The sequence below is a fragment of the Aspergillus ruber genome (assembly GCF_000600275.1).
Source record: "Aspergillus ruber CBS 135680 unplaced genomic scaffold scaffold00005, whole genome shotgun sequence".
Lineage (NCBI taxonomy): Eukaryota > Fungi > Ascomycota > Eurotiomycetes > Eurotiales > Aspergillaceae > Aspergillus > Aspergillus ruber.
The window spans coordinates 251,677-273,958 of record NW_024467301.1 but is presented as its reverse complement, the minus strand read 5'-3'; the positions used below and the strand labels follow the sequence as shown (position 1 = coordinate 273,958).

The 22,282-nt window shown below is 48.8% G+C and overlaps 9 protein-coding genes across 9 annotated transcripts; 4 read left to right on the top strand and 5 right to left on the bottom strand.

Annotated features, from left to right (window-relative positions):
- The first annotated feature begins 6 nt into the window (after positions 1 to 6).
- Positions 7 to 1,343, top strand: EURHEDRAFT_409722 (nucleolar protein 16). Its single transcript, XM_040781167.1, has 2 exons — positions 7 to 292; positions 351 to 1,343. The coding sequence occupies exons 1-2, from the start codon at positions 162 to 164 to the stop codon at positions 937 to 939; spliced, it is 720 nt and encodes a 239-aa protein (XP_040641195.1). The 5' UTR covers positions 7 to 161; the 3' UTR covers positions 940 to 1,343.
- A 132-nt stretch (positions 1,344 to 1,475) lies between these two features.
- EURHEDRAFT_420431 (uncharacterized protein) lies at positions 1,476 to 1,920 on the top strand (the record flags this gene model as incomplete). The annotated part of the gene is made up of 2 exons (XM_040783335.1): positions 1,476 to 1,635; positions 1,817 to 1,920. Coding segments are annotated over 2 exons (264 nt in total), but the record flags the coding sequence as incomplete, so codon positions are not given.
- Positions 1,921 to 3,182: 1,262 nt separating this feature from the next.
- Positions 3,183 to 7,956, bottom strand: EURHEDRAFT_409721 (putative ABC bile acid transporter). Its single transcript, XM_040781166.1, has 4 exons — positions 7,834 to 7,956; positions 7,458 to 7,766; positions 6,877 to 7,390; positions 3,183 to 6,827 (listed from the first exon to the last, which is right to left on the bottom strand). Exons 1-4 carry the CDS (start codon positions 7,933 to 7,935, stop codon positions 3,313 to 3,315), a joined length of 4,440 nt encoding a protein of 1,479 aa, XP_040641193.1. The 5' UTR covers positions 7,936 to 7,956; the 3' UTR covers positions 3,183 to 3,312.
- A 179-nt stretch (positions 7,957 to 8,135) lies between these two features.
- Positions 8,136 to 10,007, bottom strand: EURHEDRAFT_409720 (PEX28-32 family peroxisomal membrane protein). Its single transcript, XM_040781165.1, has 3 exons — positions 9,761 to 10,007; positions 9,558 to 9,704; positions 8,136 to 9,496 (listed from the first exon to the last, which is right to left on the bottom strand). Exons 1-3 carry the CDS (start codon positions 9,937 to 9,939, stop codon positions 8,242 to 8,244), a joined length of 1,581 nt encoding a protein of 526 aa, XP_040641192.1. The 5' UTR covers positions 9,940 to 10,007; the 3' UTR covers positions 8,136 to 8,241.
- An 892-nt stretch (positions 10,008 to 10,899) lies between these two features.
- EURHEDRAFT_375335 (putative protein kinase) lies at positions 10,900 to 15,519 on the top strand (the record flags this gene model as incomplete). Its single annotated transcript, XM_040778731.1, has 4 exons — positions 10,900 to 11,005; positions 11,100 to 11,289; positions 11,429 to 15,452; positions 15,508 to 15,519. 4 exons carry the CDS (start codon positions 10,900 to 10,902, stop codon positions 15,517 to 15,519), a joined length of 4,332 nt encoding a protein of 1,443 aa, XP_040641191.1.
- A 703-nt stretch (positions 15,520 to 16,222) lies between these two features.
- EURHEDRAFT_549682 (uncharacterized protein) lies at positions 16,223 to 16,768 on the bottom strand (the record flags this gene model as incomplete). The annotated part of the gene is made up of 1 exon (XM_040787507.1): positions 16,223 to 16,768. A coding segment is annotated over exon 1 (327 nt), but the record flags the coding sequence as incomplete, so codon positions are not given.
- A 257-nt stretch (positions 16,769 to 17,025) lies between these two features.
- EURHEDRAFT_409718 (NAD(P)-binding protein) lies at positions 17,026 to 18,567 on the bottom strand. The gene is made up of 4 exons (XM_040781164.1): positions 18,052 to 18,567; positions 17,803 to 17,991; positions 17,466 to 17,749; positions 17,026 to 17,411 (listed from the first exon to the last, which is right to left on the bottom strand). The coding sequence occupies exons 1-4, from the start codon at positions 18,505 to 18,507 to the stop codon at positions 17,267 to 17,269; spliced, it is 1,074 nt and encodes a 357-aa protein (XP_040641189.1). The 5' UTR covers positions 18,508 to 18,567; the 3' UTR covers positions 17,026 to 17,266.
- Positions 18,568 to 18,788: 221 nt separating this feature from the next.
- On the bottom strand, positions 18,789 to 20,189 carry EURHEDRAFT_494950 (zinc-dependent alcohol dehydrogenase family protein; the record flags this gene model as incomplete). The annotated part of the gene is made up of 3 exons (XM_040785667.1): positions 19,811 to 20,189; positions 19,314 to 19,760; positions 18,789 to 19,261 (listed from the first exon to the last, which is right to left on the bottom strand). The coding sequence occupies exons 1-3, from the start codon at positions 19,953 to 19,955 to the stop codon at positions 18,789 to 18,791; spliced, it is 1,065 nt and encodes a 354-aa protein (XP_040641188.1). The 5' UTR covers positions 19,956 to 20,189.
- Positions 20,190 to 20,386: 197 nt separating this feature from the next.
- EURHEDRAFT_549674 (NADH:flavin oxidoreductase/NADH oxidase family protein) lies at positions 20,387 to 21,555 on the top strand (the record flags this gene model as incomplete). The annotated part of the gene is made up of 3 exons (XM_040787506.1): positions 20,387 to 20,672; positions 20,826 to 20,829; positions 20,887 to 21,555. The coding sequence occupies exons 1-3, from the start codon at positions 20,452 to 20,454 to the stop codon at positions 21,553 to 21,555; spliced, it is 894 nt and encodes a 297-aa protein (XP_040641187.1). The 5' UTR covers positions 20,387 to 20,451.
- Between the last annotated feature and the right edge of the window lie 727 nt (positions 21,556 to 22,282).

Here is a 22,282-nt window from a genome sequence, read left to right as displayed (position 1 = left end):
ACCCCCCTCGGCGATATCGGTTGTTAATCAAAAGTGCAAACACGCCAAGACCGAATATGCAAACATCAAAAGTTTCGGAATCAATCGATAAGAGATCTTTTTACAAGTCAAGAAAAAAGCATCTCATCCCATAACAAGCTTCTCTCAAGCAAGTTTAAAAAATGACGAACATTCGCCAAGCTAAGAAGAACCGGTCTTCGTTGCCCAAGGCCAAACCTAAGAGGAGTGGTGTCGTCAAGAGTGGGCGCAAGAAGATCAATGTGCTGGGCAATTCTATCATTGCTGAGAATTGGTATTTCTTTCCCTTTCTCCTTGACTTTCCTGAAATGAACGCTTACGATCAATCGCAGGGACCGCAAGCAGACTCTTACCCAAAATTACCGCCGTCTGGGTCTGGTGCACCGTCTGAACGCCCCGGCCGGTGGCAGCGAACGCCGCGGCACAACTGTGGAAGGCTACGAAGAACAACCTGACGACTCCCTTCACATTAAGAGCAGCGCAAAAGCCACGACAAAGCAATTGGGACTCGGTGAAATCAGGGTTGAGCGTGACCCCGAAACCGGCAATATCATCCGCGTGATTCGCCCGGACGACGAGATCGAAGTCGCCGGCCGCAAGCACAAGATTTCCAACCCGCTGAACGATCCACTGAACGATCTGTCCAATGATGAGTCTCGGATAACAGAGGCTGCAAAGCAGAATGATAGTTCTGTGATTGTGCAGATGCTTGAGCGCCAGGCAGTGCAGGAGGGTAAGGCGGTTGAGAGCAAGAAGCCAAGGCACCTGAGCAAGCGCGAAGAGGAGTGGGCGACACGGTTAATTGAGCGACATGGAGATGACTATAGCGCTATGGCGCGCGATATGAAACTGAACCCTATGCAGCAGACTGTGGGCGATTTGAAGCGGCGGATTCGCAAGTTCAAGGAGAGCCAGTCATAATGCGCTGGTTGGTGTCTTTGGCTATTTTGATGCATGGTTGATGGGCGAGTTTGGCGTTTTGTCGGTTTTTACTTTGTGTTTTCTGATATAAAAGTTCTATATCTGGGTCTGCTTTTCCATGCCATGTTGATATTCTCTCTGGCCTGGTCAAATGAACCAGCGTTATTAATGCACATATGTGATGCCCAAAACCTCACTTTTTCCATTTTGTCTCGTGTCTCATTACTGCAACTTATCATGACAATTGCATCTAACAACTAATTCCATCTAGTACATCATCCTCTGTCCAAGAATTGGTGTCAAATTATACGAACTTATCTGTTTTAATACTCGCGTCGCGTCTTGTCATTCACTGTCTTTCAGCTGTTTACTGTTTGTCCCCCTACGTCGTCTTCCTTCTCACCTTCATCCCCTTCCCAACTCCAAAACCTCGACCAAACCTTTAACACCATGACTCGGGCCTTTTCCTTCATCATATGCACCATTCTCACCATCGTCCATTTTGGACAGGCGCAGGTTAGCTAGTAAGTCACTCTATACCAACCCTAGAGGTCACCCAGCGCCATAACGCGCCGTTTAGCAGCCCAAAAACAAACACCCTTCTCTGCTCGAAACCGGGAGGACATTATTGTCTCGAAGGGTCTCTGAAGAGTCCCATCATGATGTCTTGCTTGTCTAACACGGATGCTGAGATACGTTCTTGCAATATCGAGTACGTTGAGATACTATCCCACGCGCGTGTTTACCAGGACACATGGCTAACCATGAATAAGACTCTCGAAAATTCTCCCTGGAGGTTATGAACAAACTGCTGTCTGTAAGCAGTCCACTTCCCGTACTGCTGGCTCAAACGTTTTGTCTAACATGTACATATCAGGTTACGAATCATCTCCCAGTGCCGGTGACGCCGTTTGCGCCTTCAACGGAACAGGATACACCCTAGACGGCTCTCGAGTCAAGGTTGGCGAAACCGCTCTGTGTGGTACACCTGCATCTATTCTATCAAAGAGAGACGGTTCAATCCAGAAGGTGAACCCAAAGCCAGTGACCACCATAACAGTTACTGTCTGGGACAGGACTCACACGCAGGTTGATACTCAATTCTCATCCGTTGATACTACTACGCCAGCCTATTCAAGCCCCTGGCCGGAATATGCGTTTACTACAACCGCTATTGCCACCAGCAGTTCCAGCTCTGACACTAGCTCTGCAGAGACCCAAGCATTGTCGGTTGACACTAACATCCCGGTTATCTCAGAACCCTGGACTGAAAATGTATATACCGCAGCCACCTCTATCTCGGCTATTACTAGTCATAATTCTAGCTTTGCAGAGTTTGAGATATCGTTGGTTAATTCTACCACGCCAATTTGCTCGAACCCCTGGCCTGAGAGTGGACATACAGCAACCACGGTCACAGTTATGCCCGCTAATTCCAGTCCTATCCTCAGCGCTAGTTCCACGGCACCGGAAAAGGGGGATATGGACAATGAAGAAACCATGCCAACATTCCAACCCCACATTTTTGTGGAAACCTCGATCAAGACTGAATCCCCAAACAACTCTCCATACCCTACAGCCAAAACGGCGATCGTAACCAAAGTACAAACCAAAATTGAGTCAAGAACCACGTCAACCGGCGAACCACCACGAGAGACCAAATTTGAGCCGGTGCCCTTCAACCACTTCGAATTTGAATCCACTCGCCCGTGGATGATTATCTCAGAAGAGCAAAACATCGTTACAGTGTCAGGAGAAAAACTCATGATGACCGCTCTTCTGCTTGTGAACGAATATACACCTGCCATTTTGGATACGAGAAGGCCTACCATAACATTAAAAACCCCGTTTACGGCACTGGGTACCTTCACACTCTCTGAAACCGAGACAGATATTCCATGGATGATTGCTGACCGAGAAGAAGATGTAATCACGGTGTCGGGACAAGAATTGACGGGGACGGCTTTGGTAGTTACAAATGAGCCCGTACCTGCAACTGTGTCTCATGAGGAGCATACGGGAGTAAGCACTCAAGCAGAAACGGGCACGCTTGTCTTGTCTTCGTCTTCGTCGTTTGAGACTTGGCTGGGGGTCGATCTTGATAGACCGAGTCAGACTACTAGTACTACTCATTCTTCTGGTGGTGCAAAGGTATGGAGCTTGGATGAAGCTTTGCTCACGCTTGGATTGATAATGATGGTTGGGTGTATGCTTGTTAGAGGTTGAAGTGGATTAAAATTGCTATTGTTCTTTCTATTTGGCCGGGGCTACCAGGCAGAGTTTTGTCTGTGTATCTTCATAATCTCATTTCTCTCGAAGTTTCTACAGTGTACAATCTACTTGAATAAAAGAAAAGCTCTACCCTTCTTCCCATCACGCCCTCTCCCCCACAAATCCCTGCTCAGCAACCCTCCCTCTATCCAACACAACATAATAATCTGCATCTTTAATCGCCTCCAACCGATGTGCAACCGTAATGACCGTCGAATCCCTCATCTCATCCCTAAGAATCGTCTGAATTTCCAACGATGTCTCATGATCAATCGACGCCGTTGCCTCATCCAAAATCACAACCGGACTCCGTCTAAGCACAGCCCTCGACAACCCAATCAACTGTCTCTGTCCTTGACTAAGATTCCGTCCGCCAGCTTCAATAGATGTGTTTAGTGTCCAGCCGTGTCTGGCGCAGATGCGGTGCAGAACATCTGCGCATTCGGTGTCCGGGTAGTCGTTTGTGGGATCAAGGTTTAGGCGGATGGATCCGGGGAAGAGGACGGGTTCTTGGGCGACAAAAGTGACGCGTGTGCGGAGGGTTTGACTGTTCACTTTTGCGATGTCGATGTCGTCAATTATGATGCGGCCTGATTCGGGCCGAATCACGCATAAAAGTGATACAGCGAGCGTGGATTTGCCGCTGCCTGTGCGGCCAATGACCGCTGTCGTTGAGCCTCCTGGGATACGGAGGGAAATGTTAGACAAGGAAGGATCGAGATGGGGTGCGTAGCGGATTGTTACGTCTTCGAAGGTGATGTCGTTGCTGTATTTGGGCCAGGATGCTGGGGGTGTGATGGTTCCTGGGGTTTCTTGTTCGACGTGCAGGAGTTCGTCTATGCGTTCTACGGAGACGAAATCCATTTGTAGTTGGCCATATTGTTTGCATAGGCCGTGAGTTGATGCGACGAAGTTGTTTGCTGCGATTAGTACGAATGCAGCTAGGCCAGGAGAGATGTTCGTGTATAGAGCCAGCACTGTCAGACAAAACGTGGACAGGCCTGACAGGTTTTCGAAACGGTACATCAACCAGCTTTGCAGGGACCAGTAGAAGTGGTCCATGCCTTGAAATCGATCAACGACGTCGATAACCCGGTCCTGGAAGCGCTCTTCCGCGTGAAAGGCGCGAACTGTGGTTAGGCCATGCAGGAGCTCGCCGAAATTTGAAATCAAAGGACTTAGTGATACCATTTCCAAGCGCCGCAGGCTCTGTGATGTCGGTAGGAAGTGCAAAAATATGACAATGAATGCACCAGTAAGAACAAGCGAGAAGACCAAGAACGTTGGCGTGACCGATGCTATGACAACAATGGACGAAATCCAGGTAATCGCTTGGAACGCAATGACTTGAAACTGCTCGCTGACATTCCCGTCTACGACCCCAATGTCCGACGTGAGACGATTCATCAAACGGCCAATGGGAGTGATATCGAAAAATCGGAACGTGGCATGGCTAACGCCCACCATGACCTCTTTGAAGAGCCTCTTGCCTGCGAAATAAACAATGGCCAGCATCAATATTTGTCCAACCAGCAGCATGAAAGCCTGGAAAGTTGTAATCAGGAAGAATGCTAGCAGCCAAGGTTTGACGTCGTCGAGGGGCGTGGGCAGCCGATCAATTAGGTTACTTGGCAGCAAATTCAGACCTCGCCATACTTGCACGAAGGAATGCTGGTCGTAAGCCTCTCCCCATTCTTTCAAGAACCAGGATTGCCCAACTGACACCAGACGGTAAATCGTCATGACAATGACAAGCGCGATCCACCATCTATATTTACCAGCTCTGATGTAATCCCAGTAGACCTTGGCTTTTACACCCCATTCTGCTCGATGCTCCTCTTCAATGAACTTGTCTGGAACTGCAGTTGCCGTATCTTCAAGTTCATCCTCATGTTGAGGCCTAGCTTCTTCATCGTCTAGGAGAGGCTGTTGAGCGACGTCATCCGCAGCGGCCGTAAAAATAGCATCTTTTCCGTACACAGTTGCATGCCCATCCTTGATGTCAATTATTTGAGTTGCAATATGACGAACGAGAGCGGTACGGTGCGTCACAAGCACGACCATCCGGTTCTGCATAAGCGGGCCTGAGAAGCACTTGCGAACAATCGTTTCCGCTGTATTGTGGTCCAGAGCGGAAATTGGATCATCAAGCAACAGTATCCTGGATGCACTATAAAGTGCTCGAGCAAGGGCTACACGAGCCTTCTGTCCACCTGACAAACCAATGCCGTTCTCGCCCACGAACGATAGATCGCCATGTTTGAAGTTTGAAAGATCAGGGAGCAACACGCAGGCATCTAGGACTCGCTTATATCGCTGTTCATCATAAGGAGACGAAAACAGGATGTTGTCGCGAATACTCATGCTTTGAAGCCATGGCATCTGGGCGCAATATCCTATCATCTCATTGGGAATATGCGAGTCACCACTAAGCCTGTCCAGTTCTCCAAGGAACGCTTGGAGTAGTGCTGATTTTCCGGCACCGACTTTGCCAGAGACCACAGTTAAGCCGTTGGGAATTGTCAATGAAATGTCAGAAAGCACAGACAGCCTTTTACCCGGCCAGGCGAAAGAGCAAGATTTCATTTGAATTGGAGTCGAGTCGGCATGAGTCTGCGTGGGTCTGACCTCTTTGTTTGGTTCTGACATGAAGCTCTCAATTCTTTCCACAGCAATGGAAGCGTTAATCAACATTGTAATAAGACCAGGAATATCTCTGAGCCGGGTCTCCAGCATGGTGAAGAGCTGCAATGCTGGAAAGATAATGTCAACCCGTAGCGGATTGCCAGCTAGTAGTGTATAGGCATATAACGCCAGCACAGGGAACACGCCGCTAGCGAACGCGTTGATGAAACGAATAAGGATATTCCACAAACTGGTCACAATGCGGAGGTTCAGCTCGGATTGCCTGGCATCCATGACTTGGTTAAGCCAGTGGTTTTGCCATCCATACCAGCGGAGATGTCGCAGGGCTTCCACGAATTGGGAAGAGATCTGTAGTCGCACATCTGTCGCTGCCCTTCTTACTCGCTCCCATCGAAAGAGGGCACGAGTAATGATCGCATTGATTACCTGCGCAACCAAGACTGCCAGAATACCCAAGAAGCAGGATGGTCCAAACAGCTTCCAGACGAGGACGACAGCAATCACAAGGCCCAGGGGCTTATCGACCAACGAGTCAATCTCCCAGAATCTCTGGGCCACTTCGTAAGCATCGCCACGTAGCAGGTTGAATATCTTTCCAATGGAGGCTGCCTCCTTATTGTTCTCCTTACGGGTTTCACGGCCCCAAGGAATGAGTCCGCATAGTTTGCTCTTCTTATGTGATTCAGTATCCTCGTCGTGATCCTCTCCTTGGGGCTTGTTATTTTCGGTGTCAATTTGGACACCAAATATGTTCTTCCTGGACAGAGCTTTCTCATAGATCATCATGACCATCTCACCTCTACTTCTTTCGTAGCATCTTCTGCCATACCAGAGAAGCAGGACTTGGGACTGCGCAGCAACAAAACGAACAACAAGTGACAGGAAGGCATATGTTAAAGCCACGCTTTTCGGTGCCGCGAAGTCATTCATTGCCTGTAATAGCTGCTGCAACAATACCGGAGTTGAGAAGTCTATAAGACTGTCAGCACTCATTCTACTAGGGTGTATAAAAGAGCATACCACAGAGTATCTGCACAATGGCAATAGTAGTAATGGTAAAAACATCAATGCCATTAGCATGCAGCAAACGACCAATAACGGAACCTTGAAGCCGACGGAACCTATCATGCAGTCTCCGATGCTGAAATTCAAATCCAAGGGTCCAAACATCATCTTCTTGAAGCTGTCGCTTCTTTCCTATTGATATCAATGGAGCCATCCATGAAACACTAAGGAACTGCCATAGCCGCAAATTGTCTTCTGGACTGCGGAACTTGCTAGATGGTTGCTGGCCTACTGTGGAAATATCGATGCATGGAAGGGTGGGTGCTCGTAACGGCATTAGGAGGATAACCATACAGCCCATCAAAGCAGCACTGGCTGCAATATAGTGGGAGATCAGTTTGAACTTTGGGCATTTCTCGAGACTGAGAATGATGGAGACTTCCACGGCAAAGGCTGCGATGAAAAATGCAAATACTGAAGTAGGGCTTGATTTTGGGTGCTTAGTTGCAATCAAAAGGGTAGCAGCTGTCTATTTTTTTTTTTTTTTTTCTTTGTTAATGGTTGCTCGTAGTACCATTGACGCTAGGCACACTTACCCATGAAACAGTCAGTATGATAGCCGCTAGACCCAGTCCAGGAGGAACCAATTGAGCTATCTCAGCTGCAAGCCCAATGAACGAGACAGCTAAAAGTGACAATGTCCAGCCCAGACGTCGTTTCGCTCCTTGTAGTGACGATGGGCTGTTTGGGGGATACTCCGCAACAAAGGATGTCGTCCATTTCGGTTTCCATCCGTGCAAGTAATAGTCCAACACATGGCTAATTCCAATAACAAATACTATAGCACCCGGAATGACAGAGATATAAGGCATCAAACATGGTGATAATCGAGCCTTGGATGAGTCCTTGAATGGTTGTTAGCACGGGCCATATAGTAGACCTGACCGACAATCGGGAGATATCTGCACATACCCATAATGGATAGCAAGACGATGAAAATTTATTGTTCTGATACGAGTGCATCGGGCCACTTTGACTGACCAAGTCCAATTGTAGCTCTTGATGGCTTGTCATGGTCGAGGTTGGGGATGGATGTTCCCAGCTGAGCTTTATTGGGAGGCGGAGATCGGGTTCGGGTTCCGCTGACCTGGGGGGCATCTCAGCAAGTTTGCAAGTACCACGTATTATATGGTATGCAATTTAATGGAGATGTTTCGTAGTAAATGCTTTGGAGGATTAACTCGCTTGATTCGTTCAAAGGAGAATGGTTCTGTCACATATCACGTGTTGTAGGAGAGGCGGTTGCATTAAATATGTTGTCCATGGTAGAGCTATATGTACATTCCATGGGAGAATACTGCTATTAATTACAATTTTTTGTTACTTCTTACCATCTTCCACGCTTACCCGGTGCACAACCCGAACCCATCGTCGCCTTCGCCATTCGCCGATTCCATAGGACCCTACACTCCCTTCTTCCCAATCTGGTCCCTTCTTCCCGTTTCGCTTGTGCGGTGGGTTCTTTCTCTTCTCCCCGTTCGATATTGGCGTTGGGTCGTGATCATAAGTAGATGATCCATCGCGATTGGTTTTCATAGGCAGATCCCACACCCAGCCCCCGACTTCGCTGGATCCGATACCGTCTGCTTCACTTCCGGGGATCTCAAATCCGACACCAGTGATCATACGTTCGACAACCCACTCGCGACAGTCCAGATCCAATTCCCATTTCTTGTTTTTCCATGCCCAACCGGAAGGTGGTTGTACATCTTCAAAGAATCGACATCCCCGAGGACGGTCCCCTGCGATGCGGGCTGGCGAGAGTGGATCATGGGGAACGGAACTGAAGAGGAAATGCTCCCATCGTGATTCAGCATACGGCTCGGGGGACCAATACTGAAGTTCGAAAATTTCTACCTCGCGCTCCTCCGTATATGAATCCAAGGAGATCTCAGCCAACGGTCCCAGAGCAGACATGGTTGCGTATGGACTCGATGGCAAGGAAATTCCAAGTAGGTCCTGCGCCTCTTTCTCTAACATCGTTGGTTCGCCCGTTGTCTCATTCAGGAAGTCATTGGCGAGGTTTCGGAAAAATTCCTGGATGCCTGGATGGTTGGATAGAACGATCGCATTGCCGCCCACGAGGATAATGTACCTCCAGGGGAGGAGATGCGCTGCTGGGAATAAAAGCACTGCGGTAACAGATAATAAGAGGAACATCACTGAAGCCAGCTTCTCGTTGGAGAAGTCTGTGACCGGGGCGAACATGGAGATGATACCATCGTGCAGATCAGAGAAATCGGCCATGCAATTCTGAAGATCACGCAGGTTGCGAAAAAAATCTTTGGATGTCTCGGATGCCGGCTCAATCGTCTTTGGAGGAGCTAGCGCAGGGCCTTCGTAGGAGTAGTACGGAGTAGTGCTGGACGTGGATGAAGAGGGAGGCGGAGGATGGCGGGCGAGGAAGGCAGGCACCATGACATAGACAAGAATCGCAGCAATGGGAAGAATCGCGAGGATATGAGGATCGAGACAGACGAAAGAGTAGACGACGAGGAAGGAAATGGTATGGGACGCTTTGCGCCAGTTGAATAGACGCTCGATTTGGTTCTGAAGGGAGAATACTATGCCGATTCTGGGCAATGTCAGTGTGCATTCTCTCCCTCATCATCTTCTTGATAGTATTAGGAGAATACCTTGCGTTAAATCGACGGAAGTTTTGTGTCATCAAAGGTAAGCTAAACGCAGGTCGCTTGGGGTCGACAGCTGCTGCGGGCTTGTCGCCTGATAGTACGGGCTCATTGTCGTTGGTTTCCTCTACCGGGAACATCTGCTGGAGAAATCTTGACTGGTAAGCTTAGGGACCGAGTGATGTCGCAAATGAGAGCTGGTGGCATACTTGGTGAATAGTCGATCTTGTATCGAACGTCCAGAGGTGGACCCGGATCTCTTATGTTTGTGCTGCGCATTATTCGTAGTAGAGGTGGTACTGCTCACGCTCTCTGCTCGACTCCGGGGAGATATAACAGGAATTGGTTCATTGCGATTGACGACAGCATCCGCAGAGTGATCCTCCATGATGGCTCATAATAATGATGATGAATCGAAGAACGAAGGAGACGACATTCTCGGAGAAGAGAAGGGAGTGAGCGAGTCACATGCTGGAGCGGGGACCGAGCGATGAATGTTGGAAAACGTAGTTTGTATAGTTTGCGTTAGATGTCTTGTTTGCATCAAGATCGCCGACTAATCCGGAAATGGCTAGAACCTTACACTCGGTACAATACAGTATCACGCCGATTGCAGCACATATCAATCCTAAAGGGGCACGCAGATGAACTGGTATCATCTGGTATCATAATACTCTACAGAAAGAAAATGAGGCATCATATATACAGCAATTATAAAATTGTAGCAAATGAAATGATACACATATAAAGTCTCACATACAAGTATACATGGGATATCTCAGGAGACTCCTGTTTGTGGCGCCAAGCCAGTAATACTAAGAGAGATCTTGCCTTGCTCCGAAGCAGAGTTTCTTCCTCAACTCTCTTTCTCTGGCCGACTTGGAAAAATAAAAAAAGTCCCCTATAGGGGGTTACTGCATCAACCACTCGACAGTGTCTCTTCTGTATTGCTTGAAGGGGTTGTTTTCTCGTTTTTTCATTCCTTAAACATCGACCATCTCAACAAAAAGCTTCAAATCCCTCTCTCCTCCTGTCGCCTATAATCCCCGCAATGGACCGTTAACGACGGTGTGGTCGGGTCGCGCGACGGTGTCATGGTCAAGACGTTTTGTTATCTGTTTGGACACAATCCTTTCATACGGCATCTTCTCCTATACGACTGGTCCTTCTCCTGAATGGACTGCCAGCGCAATTGGTCTGCGGTGTTTATCGAGTTTTCGACTGTTGTCTCCTTTGTCCTTTCGCCCAGTTCCACCTCATCTCGCCTCCCTCCCTCCTGACCGCGTCGGTACCAGACCTCCTATAAAAGATTCATAAAAAAAGTAACCGAAACGAAAGGGATTCAACGATGCCGGCATCAATCCCATCCCAGCAAACGCCTGGGAAAGATTCATCGGGTTGGGTTCAGTCCCGGAGCTCCAATCCGCCTCGAGACGATGACTCGGGCTCTGGAGGTATGGTGATACAACGCTGTGACCAGTAATGCCATAGGGCAGGAAAAAAAAAATACAATAGATATGCTGATGGTTTTGTTTTCAATCTTGACAGTTGAAGCTCCATCCTCCCGCAGACGATTACACAAGCCCGTTTCGGAAGCTAATCTACAAACCGAAGCTTCCCATCAGCCCTCGAAGAGCATCACCGGGTCGCGTTTTGGTGCCATGGCCAAGAGGAGGTTGTCCATTCGCGATCAGAAGGCGCCTCAAGGTCCGCGACCGCAGGAATCCTCGCAAAGAAGGTAGGATATTGGCCTTGTCGAGTGTCGAGTTTTGCTGGCTTAATAGTGCCTGATTCGAACGTCGCCTCGTCTATTCGAATGCAAAAATCCACCAATGGAGTTTTGAGATTTTTCAACTAACCTCTACTTTCTCTTCTAGTAACATATCCGGCTCATTCTATCACTCCGGAGATTCCTCAATCGACTCAACAGGCGATCGCCATCACCATAACAACAATTCGCGCGTCAACCTCCGATCGGCCAGCATGGTGAACCTTTCGAATATTGATTACAATCCAACCCTTCCCGAAAATGCGGACTTCCTAGCACCGGCCAATTTCGACGATTTACACAATAGTATCGTGGCGGGGCCAAGCTTGAACCACTTTCCCATGCCCGGACACGGAGGCGCTGAAAATCAGCCCCCGGAATTCCCGTCGACCAATCCCTGGGCAGCGGCCACCAACGACGAGAATGATGCATCTGGGCGGACACGGAGCGATTCTATTCGGCGGAAAAGTGAGGTACCTCGTTTGGTGGGATCAAACTTACCGGCTGATTCTTCGCGCCCGTCGACTTCTGGAAATCCTCGAACTCGTCGTTCGAGTCTTGTTCAAGGCACGAATGCCAGCAGTGCTACGTCACGGGCACCGCGTAAAACGGTTGGGACAGGTTCTTATCCTTCAGGGGTTGCTACCAGGCGGCAGAGTTTGTCAGCTCGCAAAGCCAGTGCTGCCGACCAGTCAAACGGCCACCTTCAGCCTCGAGGACAGAATCTAGACGCGAACCGTACCGACGAATCAAAGCTTCCGACAAATTCGCGGACGATCAAAGCGAAGTCACTTCAACCCCCGACGAGAGAACCTCGCGAAAACCATTTGTCGACCTCCGGGGTGGTTGACCATTCCCGGTCCTCTTCCACCAATGCTGTTCGGACGCCAATAAAAAACCAAGCTACAGGGCCGCCGCCGGCGACCCCTTCTTCGTCCACCAAAAGGGTATCCGTTATGCCACACCATGCCACTGGTCTTGGGGCTCGCACGATAAGCCCTACCGATGCACGACGGTTACAACGGATGTCAGCAGCGCCTCAAGTACCCCCGGTACCCTACACCCCTCCAACTCAAACTGATCCCGGTCCGGTTCGGCCACGATCGTGCGTCCAGTCCCCATCTTACATCCCTCGAAAGAGTGTCACCCCTTCATCGACCAGAACCACACCCGATCCGAACCGGAAGTCCTACACATCTGGACTATCATTGACGCCCAACGCTGCCAACTCAGTTAGAAACTCGGAAAGTTCTGTACAAACAAGGCAGTCGCAAACTCCGTCTTCGTCCTCTCGGCTCCCAACACCCAAACCCCGAGTGGAACATGTGGTGGCTACCGATGAGGAAGAGGTGCCGCCGGTACCCGCGATTCCAAAAGCATTCGAGTCTCCTAAGGAGGAGGAGGTCGAACAACCACTCTTCCCTACGTCACGCAAACCGAGCTTGGCAGTGGACCCCGCCCGTCCCAATTCCAAGCGTGATTCTGATTTGGACAATAACCACAATACAAGTGACGATTTGTCCGAACGTTCTGCCGGAAATGCCATGAAGACTCCTGATTCTAAGCCGAGGGCTCCAGTAGGTGTTTCGAAGAAGAATCTGCAACCTTTAAAGCTACCGCCCCTTACCCTACTCCCTCTTGGCACTCCAATGGCGACTAAGATCGAAGCACTGAAGGATCGAGAGGAGGAAGGGGCTCGCAAAGCCCACACCCCTTCCGCACAGATTATGCCAAAGACACCAAGCACACCAATGACCGCTTCGAAAGCGAGCTTCTTCCATGCCCGCGATGAAGATGATGTTGGTATGCCTTTGACACAAGCTAGGAGCAGCACGTCGCATTTTGTGGTGAGCTCTGGCACATCTGGTCTCAGAACAGCCAGCAGCTCCAGTGCACTTCCATCGTTCGATAGTACACCCAGCGCCAACAGGACCACTTCGCCTTACGTTTCCTATGCTCTTCCCAAGAGCAACAGTGATCATAACTACCTCCGGAGCAATGCCAGCGGGGACTATTCTCGGAAGGTGCCCCAACCTCAGAAATCGACCGATTCTCGTCCTCAAACGCAAACACCCGTTATTTCTTCAAACGGAGAGCGCATTAGCCAAATTTCGACTCCGTCCGAACCTGAAAATGTCGGCCAGCCGACCCCGTCTTTCCGGAGCAAGCTGAACTTGACACGGATGCGTAGCAACTCCAAGTCGCAGCAGCCTGATGCGAAAACGGACCCCGTCAAGCACGACAAGATGCCACCACCCAAGATCCCAAGCTCTTCGACTTGGAACAACTTGTCGGTCCGGTCCAGGAGCCCGACTCTCAAACCTGGTTACCTCCAGTCTCGACGGCAAGCATCTATATCCAGCGGGAATCTGGCTACGGCGAGAAAGCCTAGTTATAGTAGTGAGCAGAGTCTTGCACTGGAGCCAAGTCCTTCGAATGATTCTGACAAGAGTGATGCGACGTCGATTCGTTCTGGTACCTCGATTTTGTCACCCGTTCACAAGATCATCAACTCCGCAAGGTCGAGCGCAGCAAGTAATCAGCGGACCGTGGATCCCAACGTTGACCCCGATGCTATTGCGGGTGATGAAGAAATGAGACGACTCGGTAGCAAGCGTAAGGACTTCGAGTCTGCTGCACGGGAACTGGATGATTTGCGTCGCAAGGCAGGACCAAAGGAGCGCGTCAGCCCAGCACAAGCCCTGCGGATGGCAAATTTGAACATTTTCGAACGAGGCGAGATTATCGACTTCAAGGACATCTTTTTCTGCGGGACTCAGAATGCGAAGAAACATGTTGGTGATCTTCACGCCCAGGCGGCCAATTTCGGTTATGATGACGACCGTGGTGATTACAACATTGTCGTTGGGGATCATCTAGCGTACCGGTACGAAGTCATCGATGTGCTTGGCAAGGGAAGTTTTGGTCAGGTAGTGAGGTGTGTTGATCACAAAACCGGTGGTTTGGTTGCTATAAAGATCATCCGCAATAAGAAGAGGTTCCATCAGCAGGCATTGATCGAGGTCAACCTTCTCCAGAAATTGAAGGAATGGGATCCGCAACGTCGTCACAGTGTGGTCAACTTCACCCAGAGTTTCTACTTCAGAGGCCATCTCTGCATCTCGACAGAGCTTCTGGGCATGAATCTCTACGAGTTCATCAAGGCCCACGACTTCAAGGGATTCTCGATAAAGCTTATCCGTCGTTTCACCAAACAGATGCTCAGCACGCTTGTCCTGCTACATGCGAAGAAGGTTATTCATTGCGATTTGAAACCGGAAAACATCCTCCTAGTCCACCCGTTGAGCTCCGAGATTCGGTCAATCGATTTCGGTTCAAGTTGTTTTGAGAACGAAAAGGTGTACACCTATATCCAAAGTCGTTTTTACCGTTCGCCTGAAGTTATCTTGGGCATGTCCTATGGTATGCCTATCGATATGTGGAGTATTGGCTGTATATTGGCTGAGTTATACACCGGATACCCGCTATTCCCCGGAGAGAACGAACAGGAGCAGCTCGCGTGCATTATGGAGATCTTTGGACCTCCAGAAAAGCATCTTATCGAGAAGAGCACACGGAAGAAGCTGTTTTTCGACTCCATGGGCAAGCCAAGGTTGACTGTTTCTTCCAAAGGCCGGCGCCGCCGGCCAAGCTCCAAGGACCTCCGACAGGTCCTGAGGTGTGATGACGAAGCCTTCCTCGATTTCCTTTGTCGGTGTCTGCGTTGGGATCCCGCTCGTCGTATTACCCCCCATGATGCCCTTCGGCACGAGTTCATCACGGGTGTCAAATTGCCCGCGCGTTCTAGAACGTACACGGCTACAAGCTCGCCAGGAAAACGGGTCGCTACCGGCCCCCTCCCATCAACCGGACGGCCCCTTCCGGAGCCACCTGGGACCAGCATGAAGAATGGCAGCTTTATTCGCAACCGGGACGTTTCTGGTAACTCCCCTGTGAAGCCGCACTTGGCGAAACGGCATCCTACTGTAAGTGGAGCACAACCATCGACTCCTGGCAAGCGGACAATTAGTACCAATGTGGCATCTACGCCTTCGTCAGCGCTGCCACGCGTTGCGGCACGAAGTATCAGTGGGAAACCGGACCTCGCTACAGCAGCGGCAGCGACTAGCTTGGTAAGTACACGAATATCAAGGTACCGTGATAATAAGTTGCTAACTGATGCTTTAGAGGACTAAGTGATGTGCCGATGCATGGCTTCGCCCTTATTTATGTTTACCTTCTCGTCCATTTACTTGTTGTTATAGTACATTTTGTCTGTGAAGGTTTCATCATCATTATTGGAGTTGCGTTATGACTGACTTTGAATTTGATTCAAACTAAGTGGTCGATGAGGCGGAAGCTTTCATTCTTTCCAATCTTATACCCGTGTCTGAACATCTGCATGTTTTGCTTTTGCTTTTGCTTTTGCTTTTGCCTAGATGATTTGCGTTTTGCTTTGCAACCCATGTGTTTTCTGTGATATCTTTATTATGAAAGCCCCATATGCCATATTTGCATGTCTGTTTACCCATCATTTGTCTTTCATTTCATCTCATCTGTGTCATCAGACTGGGGCATGTGCGGGCCTCGATGTTCCCTGCCCTGATAAAAACCTGTACATTTATATTCTTTCCTTTCTCATTATTTACATGATTTGGCTGCGGCTGGTACATGCATTTTTGTGACTGAGGTGGTGTTTTTCCGGATTGAGGTTCTATGTTCATGAAATCAGGTTTTCCCATCATTCTGCTGTACAGTTATCTTGCAGAACAGTAGTAGATTATATACGCATTGATGTACTTTACTTGTCAAGGACAAGGACCCAATATCACCAACGAGCCCTAAGCCAAAACAGTCTAATTCTTCCCCCCCCCGAATGAACCTCCCAAACACTCCCATTAACAACCACATTCGCAACCTCTGTTCTCCCCAACTGCCCCAACGCAATCCGCTTTACATCCCCCTTCCTCTCATCCCCTTTCACATTCCGCGCAAACGTGGGCGTATCCGTCGGCCCCGGCGCAACAGCATTTACCCAAATCCCCATCGGTCCTAACTCCGCCGTTAAAGACTTCGTAGGCTCTATAATCCCGAACTCTGTCATGTAGTAAACAGAATACCTCGCGAAACCTTGGAGGCCGTAGATACTCAAGTCATAAAATTGCGGAGCCAGAGAGCATGTATGGGATGCAGGCGCGGGTTGTGTTGAATGTACCCCGAAGATTAACATCGATGAGTTTCGTGAAATAATCGCCTGTTGTGTCTGTGATAGGTATTGTAGTGGAGTTTATACCAGCACAGTTGAAGATATAGTCGAGGGAATTGATCTGCTTGGAGATGAGATTAGTACAGTCTGTGGAAGATGAGACATTGACTTTTCCATAGGCGTGTTTTATTATTTTTATTCTTGTTGGTTCGAGCTCGTCCATGAGTTGTATTAGGAAGTGTCAGTTTGTGCCGTAAAGGAAGAGGGTTGCGCCCAAGCTGGGGAGCTTGTAGACTGTTGCTTTTCTGTGGATTATAGGTTAAATTGGGGGGTTTGGATGTGGCTAGCTATATTGAACCGATCCCGCTGCCGGCTCCAGTAATCAGGGCCGTTTCGATACCATTTATCTCTGTCGTTCGTCTGGTGAATGGACGTGTAGCTCAACGGAGAGCGCTTGCGTTTAGTGGCCCACGAGGGTCGAGTTCGATTCCCGGCGCGTCAGTTTTTGCTATTTTTTCTTTTTTATCTGTTCGTAAGTTGTAGTGACCTTGCTTGCTCTACTGAGCTATTGCCTATTTGGGTGGCTGGTGCGGGTTACGATGATACCTCAGGCAGTAACACCCAGCCCTTACGGAGTCTAGAATTGACGTAGGTACCCATATGTATGTACATAACTTTCTTGAGTGAGTATTCTATAACAATTCCACGAGAGTCTGTCCACTATATGCATACGCTCCACCATTACCGGATAGTTGCCTTCGAATCATCAACTTCCAAGCTCCTCAAAATCACCTCAACCTCTTCATCTGCCGCTTCAAGTATATGCTCCGGAGGATACTGTGGCTTCCATCCGATTTGATGACCATGGACCGCCGTAAACGTGCACCTGGTTTAAATTAGCATTCGCTCGAGGAAAGTGGAAAGAAAGGCAGTTACATACTTCCCACCCAGCTGCACAGGAACAGCAGACGGCGTTACTTTAAGCGCATCAGCCATTTTTGCCAGGGCAGGCCCATCCGCCTGTTCGACTTTCTCGTCATCCACGATACCGCGCTTTGCGAGGGATTTGGCGATGGCATTGTAGATGTCGTTCCAAGGTACACTACCAGAAGCGGCAAGGAAGAAGCCATTCCTGTTATGCCCGATGTCATTACCTAGTAAAATCTGGCGTAAAATCTGCAGGTAAAGAGTGGTGGTATCGACTATATGGCAGACAGGCCAGGTCTAGTTGTGTATTAGCATGCATGGCATATAAGGGATTTGGTAGGCATGCTGACAGGATTATCAATATCGACTTTATACACTTGTCTGGCCTTCTTTGCAGCCTTGACGATTGCAACGTCCTGGATCGAAGTGCGATTACCAAACCCTTCTCCTTCACCATAGACAATGCACGGAGCGAATATATAACTTCGTACTCCACATTGTTCAGCAGTGTCAATCACAGTGACATTTGTTCTGGCAGCCTAATTCCACGAATTATCAGCATATTTCATATTCTATCCAGAGCTAGAAACATTCTATACCTGAGAAAAGAAGCCATGCGGTGAAACAGCAGTCTTCTGAATATCATACAGCTTTGGGTCAGTATCAAGCAATGGCTCATCGAAATAAATCCCCGCATGCTGGCTAAAGTGCTTTGCTCCTGCGGTATGCAGAAAGTGCACCTTCTCCCCTGTCTGCTTCTTCACCTCCCCCAGAGCCTTGATCAAAACCTTCTGATGCGTGTCCCAATACGCATCAATCAGGAAATAGATCACAGTGATCTTCCTATCAATAACCGCTCGAGTCACCTGTTCATGATCGCTGATGTTGCAAATCAGCGGCTGCGCGCCGTACTGTTTTATTTTCTGCGCTTGGTCTTCCGTCCGGACGAGAGCGTAGAGGGTATTGTATGGAGGTAGATTGGCACTTTTCCAACGCGCGAGAAGAGTGCCGCCTAGGTAGCCGGAGCTGCCGGTGATTAGGATGTTGTGAGACATGTTTGTGTGGATGTTGGTTTCGGTGGTTGAATTCAGGGTATATATACTTCAAGTCTGCTATGATCTCATGTATTATGCATTTGTAATCATGCCATTTCTGATATGATGGCGGCCAGAAAAGTGTCCGGTTCGGGCACATTTATGGTCCGATTAGGATTTTTCACTCTGATGTTCTAGATTGATCTTTTTGCGACTCCCGGCGCCTTGTCATTTCTTAATTCGAAAGGACGGAGGAAGTGGAAGGTATGTATGGTTACCTTATTTGCATCAAGGGACTGCATCTAGTTTGAAACCTGAATAACAACCTTCCCAAAATGCGATCCACTCTCCAGATACTTTAGAGCATCCTTCGTCTCCTCAAACGAAAAGATCTTACAGATAACAGGATGAACCTGATGCTTTTCAACAAACCTCACCAGCTCCTCAAACCGATCCGTAGGCCCAACAATGATACCCTTTAAAGTAAGTACCTTGCTTATGGCAAGTATATTCACATTCGGCTGGTCACCACCAGCTTGCGTCTTTCCCGAAGTGTACCCGATGCAGTTAATCAGACCGTTGTATGCAGCACAGTTAAAGCTCTTGCTGAGGGTTTCGGAACCGCCGACTTCGAGGATGATGTCTGCACCATGGCCGTTTGTGACTTTCATGACTTCTTTTTCCCAGTCGGGGGTTTTGCGGTAGTTAATGGTAAAATCTGCATCGAGATCTTTGGCTTTAGCCAGTTTGTCGTCAGAGGAGGAGGTAATGATCACTTTTCGATTAGTATAGAATGGAAATCGGAGAGGGAGGCATTATATGCCCACCTTTTGCGCCAGATGCCTTGGCAAGCTGCAACGCAGCAATACTAACTCCTCCCGTGCCCTGAAGCAGGATGTATTCATCCTTCCCACCGTTCTGGCCGAGTGGACGCATCCCATTTATACCCATCCATGCGGTCACACTAGCGATGGTGAGAGTACTAGCTTCTTGGTCCGACATGTACTCAGGTGCCTTGATTAATGCATGCTCAGGAAAGACCCGATGCGTCACCAGAACACCCGGCTGTGGGAGTCCAAGGCCACTGGCAAGCGCTTGCTCAGTGAGCAATCCCGCCTGGTGATTTGGAATGAATGTTGAAAGCACACGGTCCCCGACTTTCCACTTTGTGGAACCGTTGCCAACACTTTGGATCACGCCGCACATGTCTGAGCAGGGGACAATGGTAGAGCCCTGGTTGATGGATTGGTGATGAGTGTACTCGCCGCGGATGACTAGTCAATGTCAGTATATGTTTCTTTCAAGGTGGGGCTGAATGAATTACCTTCCATGTCTCGGTAATTCAAAGATACGGCCTTGATCTGCACCAACACCTCTCCCTGCGCCGGGGAGGGCAATGGTGCGTCGACTTTCTTTAGGCCATCGAGGCCATCGAAATGGGAGATATACTGCTGAATTGAAGGTGCCATGGTAAGTCTTTTAGTGGTATTGTTTAGCAGCAGCTAGCTGGAATCTTTATACTGGGAAAGGGATTCTATAAGGTCAAAATTCGCATCATGACATATTGTTGGAGGTGTTGGAGGTGGTTGTCGATTCCGGTTTTGATTTGTCATGTATCTACAAACACCTCCAACTCTAGGTCTTGCACTCTCCTGGAGACATTTTATTGCATTATTAAGGCAGCAATGAACCTCAAAAAAGAGACCTAAAACTTCAAAGTGATTGCTGAATGTGAGTATAATAGAATCATGGAGTTGGAGATGCTACAGTGCCATTGCCGTTGCTGACAATATCATGAAGTAACTACATAACTATATCTTTCCGAATCATCCAGACTACTGGAGTTAGAACCTCCAACAATGGGCCACATATGAGGTATATAAGTACAATGGTTCCCATCTCGAGGGTTTGAATAAAGCAATTTCTTATTCTTCATTTATTCTGGACCACCTTACCATTTTCACCATGACAAAGGTCTTCACGCCTCTCCGAATCGGGAATGTAACGCTCGCACACCGCGTTATTATGGCCCCATTGACCCGTTTTCGTGCCGATGGCAAACACGTCCAACTGCCAATGGCAACAGAGTACTACTGCCAACGCGCCTCCACATTCGGAACCCTAATTATCGCGGAATCATCGTTGATTTCTCCGAGCCACGACGGTTTTCCCAACGCCCCCAGAATGTAGAACGATGAACAGGTTGAGGGATGGAAGAAGGTCGTCGACGCGGTACACGCTCGAGGATGTTATATATTCTGTTAACTACTCGCCCCCGGCCGTGCTGCCGACGTCACTACATTGCAGAAAGAGGCGGGCCACGGACTGTTATCCTCCAGCCATGTTCCACTGAGCGATGCTGCAGCAATCCCGGAGGCCATGACGGCGAGCTAAATCCAGTCTGCTATTGCGGATTACACCAAGACTGTTCAGAACGCTATCCGTGCAGGTTTTGATGATGCCGAAATCCATGGCGGTAATGGGTACCTCTTGGACCAGTTCCTCCAAGACACCTGCAACTGCAGAGACGACGAATACGGTGGAAGCGTTGAGAATCGCGCACGATTTGCTATCGAGGTCGCCACTTCAATAGCCAATGCTATTGGACCAGAGAAACTTGGCTACCGCATCAGCCCCTGGAGCAGCTTCCAAGGTATGCGCATGTCCCACCCAGAGCCACAACTCTCGTACCTTGTTGAAAAGCTCCGGGATCTGAAGCTGGGATATCTCCATGTAATTGAGTCGCGGGTTACGAATAACGTGGATATAGAGAAGACAGAGAGTATCGAGTTTGTCTTGGATATATGGGGCAAGTGTTCTCCGGTGCTGGTTGCTGGTGGATATACTCCAGAGAACGCCAAGAATGCCGTTGATAAAGACTACGTCAAGAATGAAGTCGCGGTTGTGTTTGGGAGACATTTATTGGCTAATCCTGACCTGCCATTCCGTATCCAACACGGAATTCCACTGACAAAGTATGACAGGACCAGCTTCTATACCCCGAAGGTGACCACTGGGTACACGGACTATCCGCTCAGTTCTGAGTTCTTGGCAAAGCACAAGGATTAGAGTTTGTTTGTTTTCATGATATTTTGTCAATAGATAGGGCTTGGGGTCGGTGTGGCCCCGTGAATGAGACATTTCCTTAGATCAATGTAATCAAACTTGCATAATAAATAGTAAAGAGCCATACTGCTTTTCAGCACCCACAAGGACGACTTTTAGGAGAAACCTAAAGCTACCAAGGCGCTGCTACAACCCCTAGCCAGTATCAGCGTAGCTCTACCTCGAGCACACCTACAGCAAATGCGGAAAGGGCCCAAAGAGATGACGAACGGGGATTTGAAGAATTGAAGGAGGCAGTTAGAACAGGAGAAGGATAACAGGGAGGGTAACCTAAGCTGAGAGTCAGCCTAGGTCACACTCATCTTGCTCCGAGGCACAAGGAGAGCAATGCGCTCAAAAGCCCTGCGCGTACAGGCGGTTTGGGGCAAGGAAAAGGGCTAGAAAAATTATAGAAGGGGGACTACCTCGGGAACTCATTGAGACAAGAGGCCAAAAAGCAGCTACGAGCCTCGAGTTCATTGAATATGGTCTGTCATAGATATAGGGCTCGATATGGACAATAAACTTGAATAAATAAATAATAATAATATACTGCTTTTCAACATAGCTTACAAAATTTACTTATGTCATGATAATGAATGTTGTAGTTTCTCAAGTGGGTCATTGTTTCGTTCAAAGCTCCGTCCCGGAGCTTCAATTCTTCAATATACAAGCAAAAATGGTAGGAAAC

Bases quoted from the DNA above. Each gene is read 5' to 3' on its own strand.
- EURHEDRAFT_409722 (XM_040781167.1), top strand. From the start codon at position 162: ATGACGAACATTCGCCAAGCTAAGAAGAACCGGTCTTCGTTGCCCAAG. The intron at 293-350 runs GTATTTCTTTCC...GATCAATCGCAG, and splicing joins TCTATCATTGCTGAGAATTG to GGACCGCAAGCAGACTCTTA.
- EURHEDRAFT_409721 (XM_040781166.1), bottom strand. From the start codon at position 7,935: ATGACAAGCCATCAAGAGCTACAATTGGACTTGGTCAGTCAAAGTGGC. The intron at 7,391-7,457 runs GTAAGTGTGCCT...AAAAAAAAATAG, and splicing joins TCATACTGACTGTTTCATGG to ACAGCTGCTACCCTTTTGAT. The intron at 6,828-6,876 runs GTATGCTCTTTT...ACAGTCTTATAG, and splicing joins CATTGTGCAGATACTCTGTG to ACTTCTCAACTCCGGTATTG.
- EURHEDRAFT_409720 (XM_040781165.1), bottom strand. From the start codon at position 9,939: ATGGAGGATCACTCTGCGGATGCTGTCGTCAATCGCAATGAACCAATT. The intron at 9,705-9,760 runs GTATGCCACCAG...TTACCAGTCAAG, and splicing joins CAAGATCGACTATTCACCAA to ATTTCTCCAGCAGATGTTCC. The intron at 9,497-9,557 runs GTATTCTCCTAA...GACATTGCCCAG, and splicing joins TTCCGTCGATTTAACGCAAG to AATCGGCATAGTATTCTCCC.
- EURHEDRAFT_409718 (XM_040781164.1), bottom strand. From the start codon at position 18,507: ATGTCTCACAACATCCTAATCACCGGCAGCTCCGGCTACCTAGGCGGC. The intron at 17,992-18,051 runs GTATAGAATGTT...TCGTGGAATTAG, and splicing joins CGCATGGCTTCTTTTCTCAG to GCTGCCAGAACAAATGTCAC. The intron at 17,750-17,802 runs GTCAGCATGCCT...ATACACAACTAG, and splicing joins AAGTCGATATTGATAATCCT to ACCTGGCCTGTCTGCCATAT.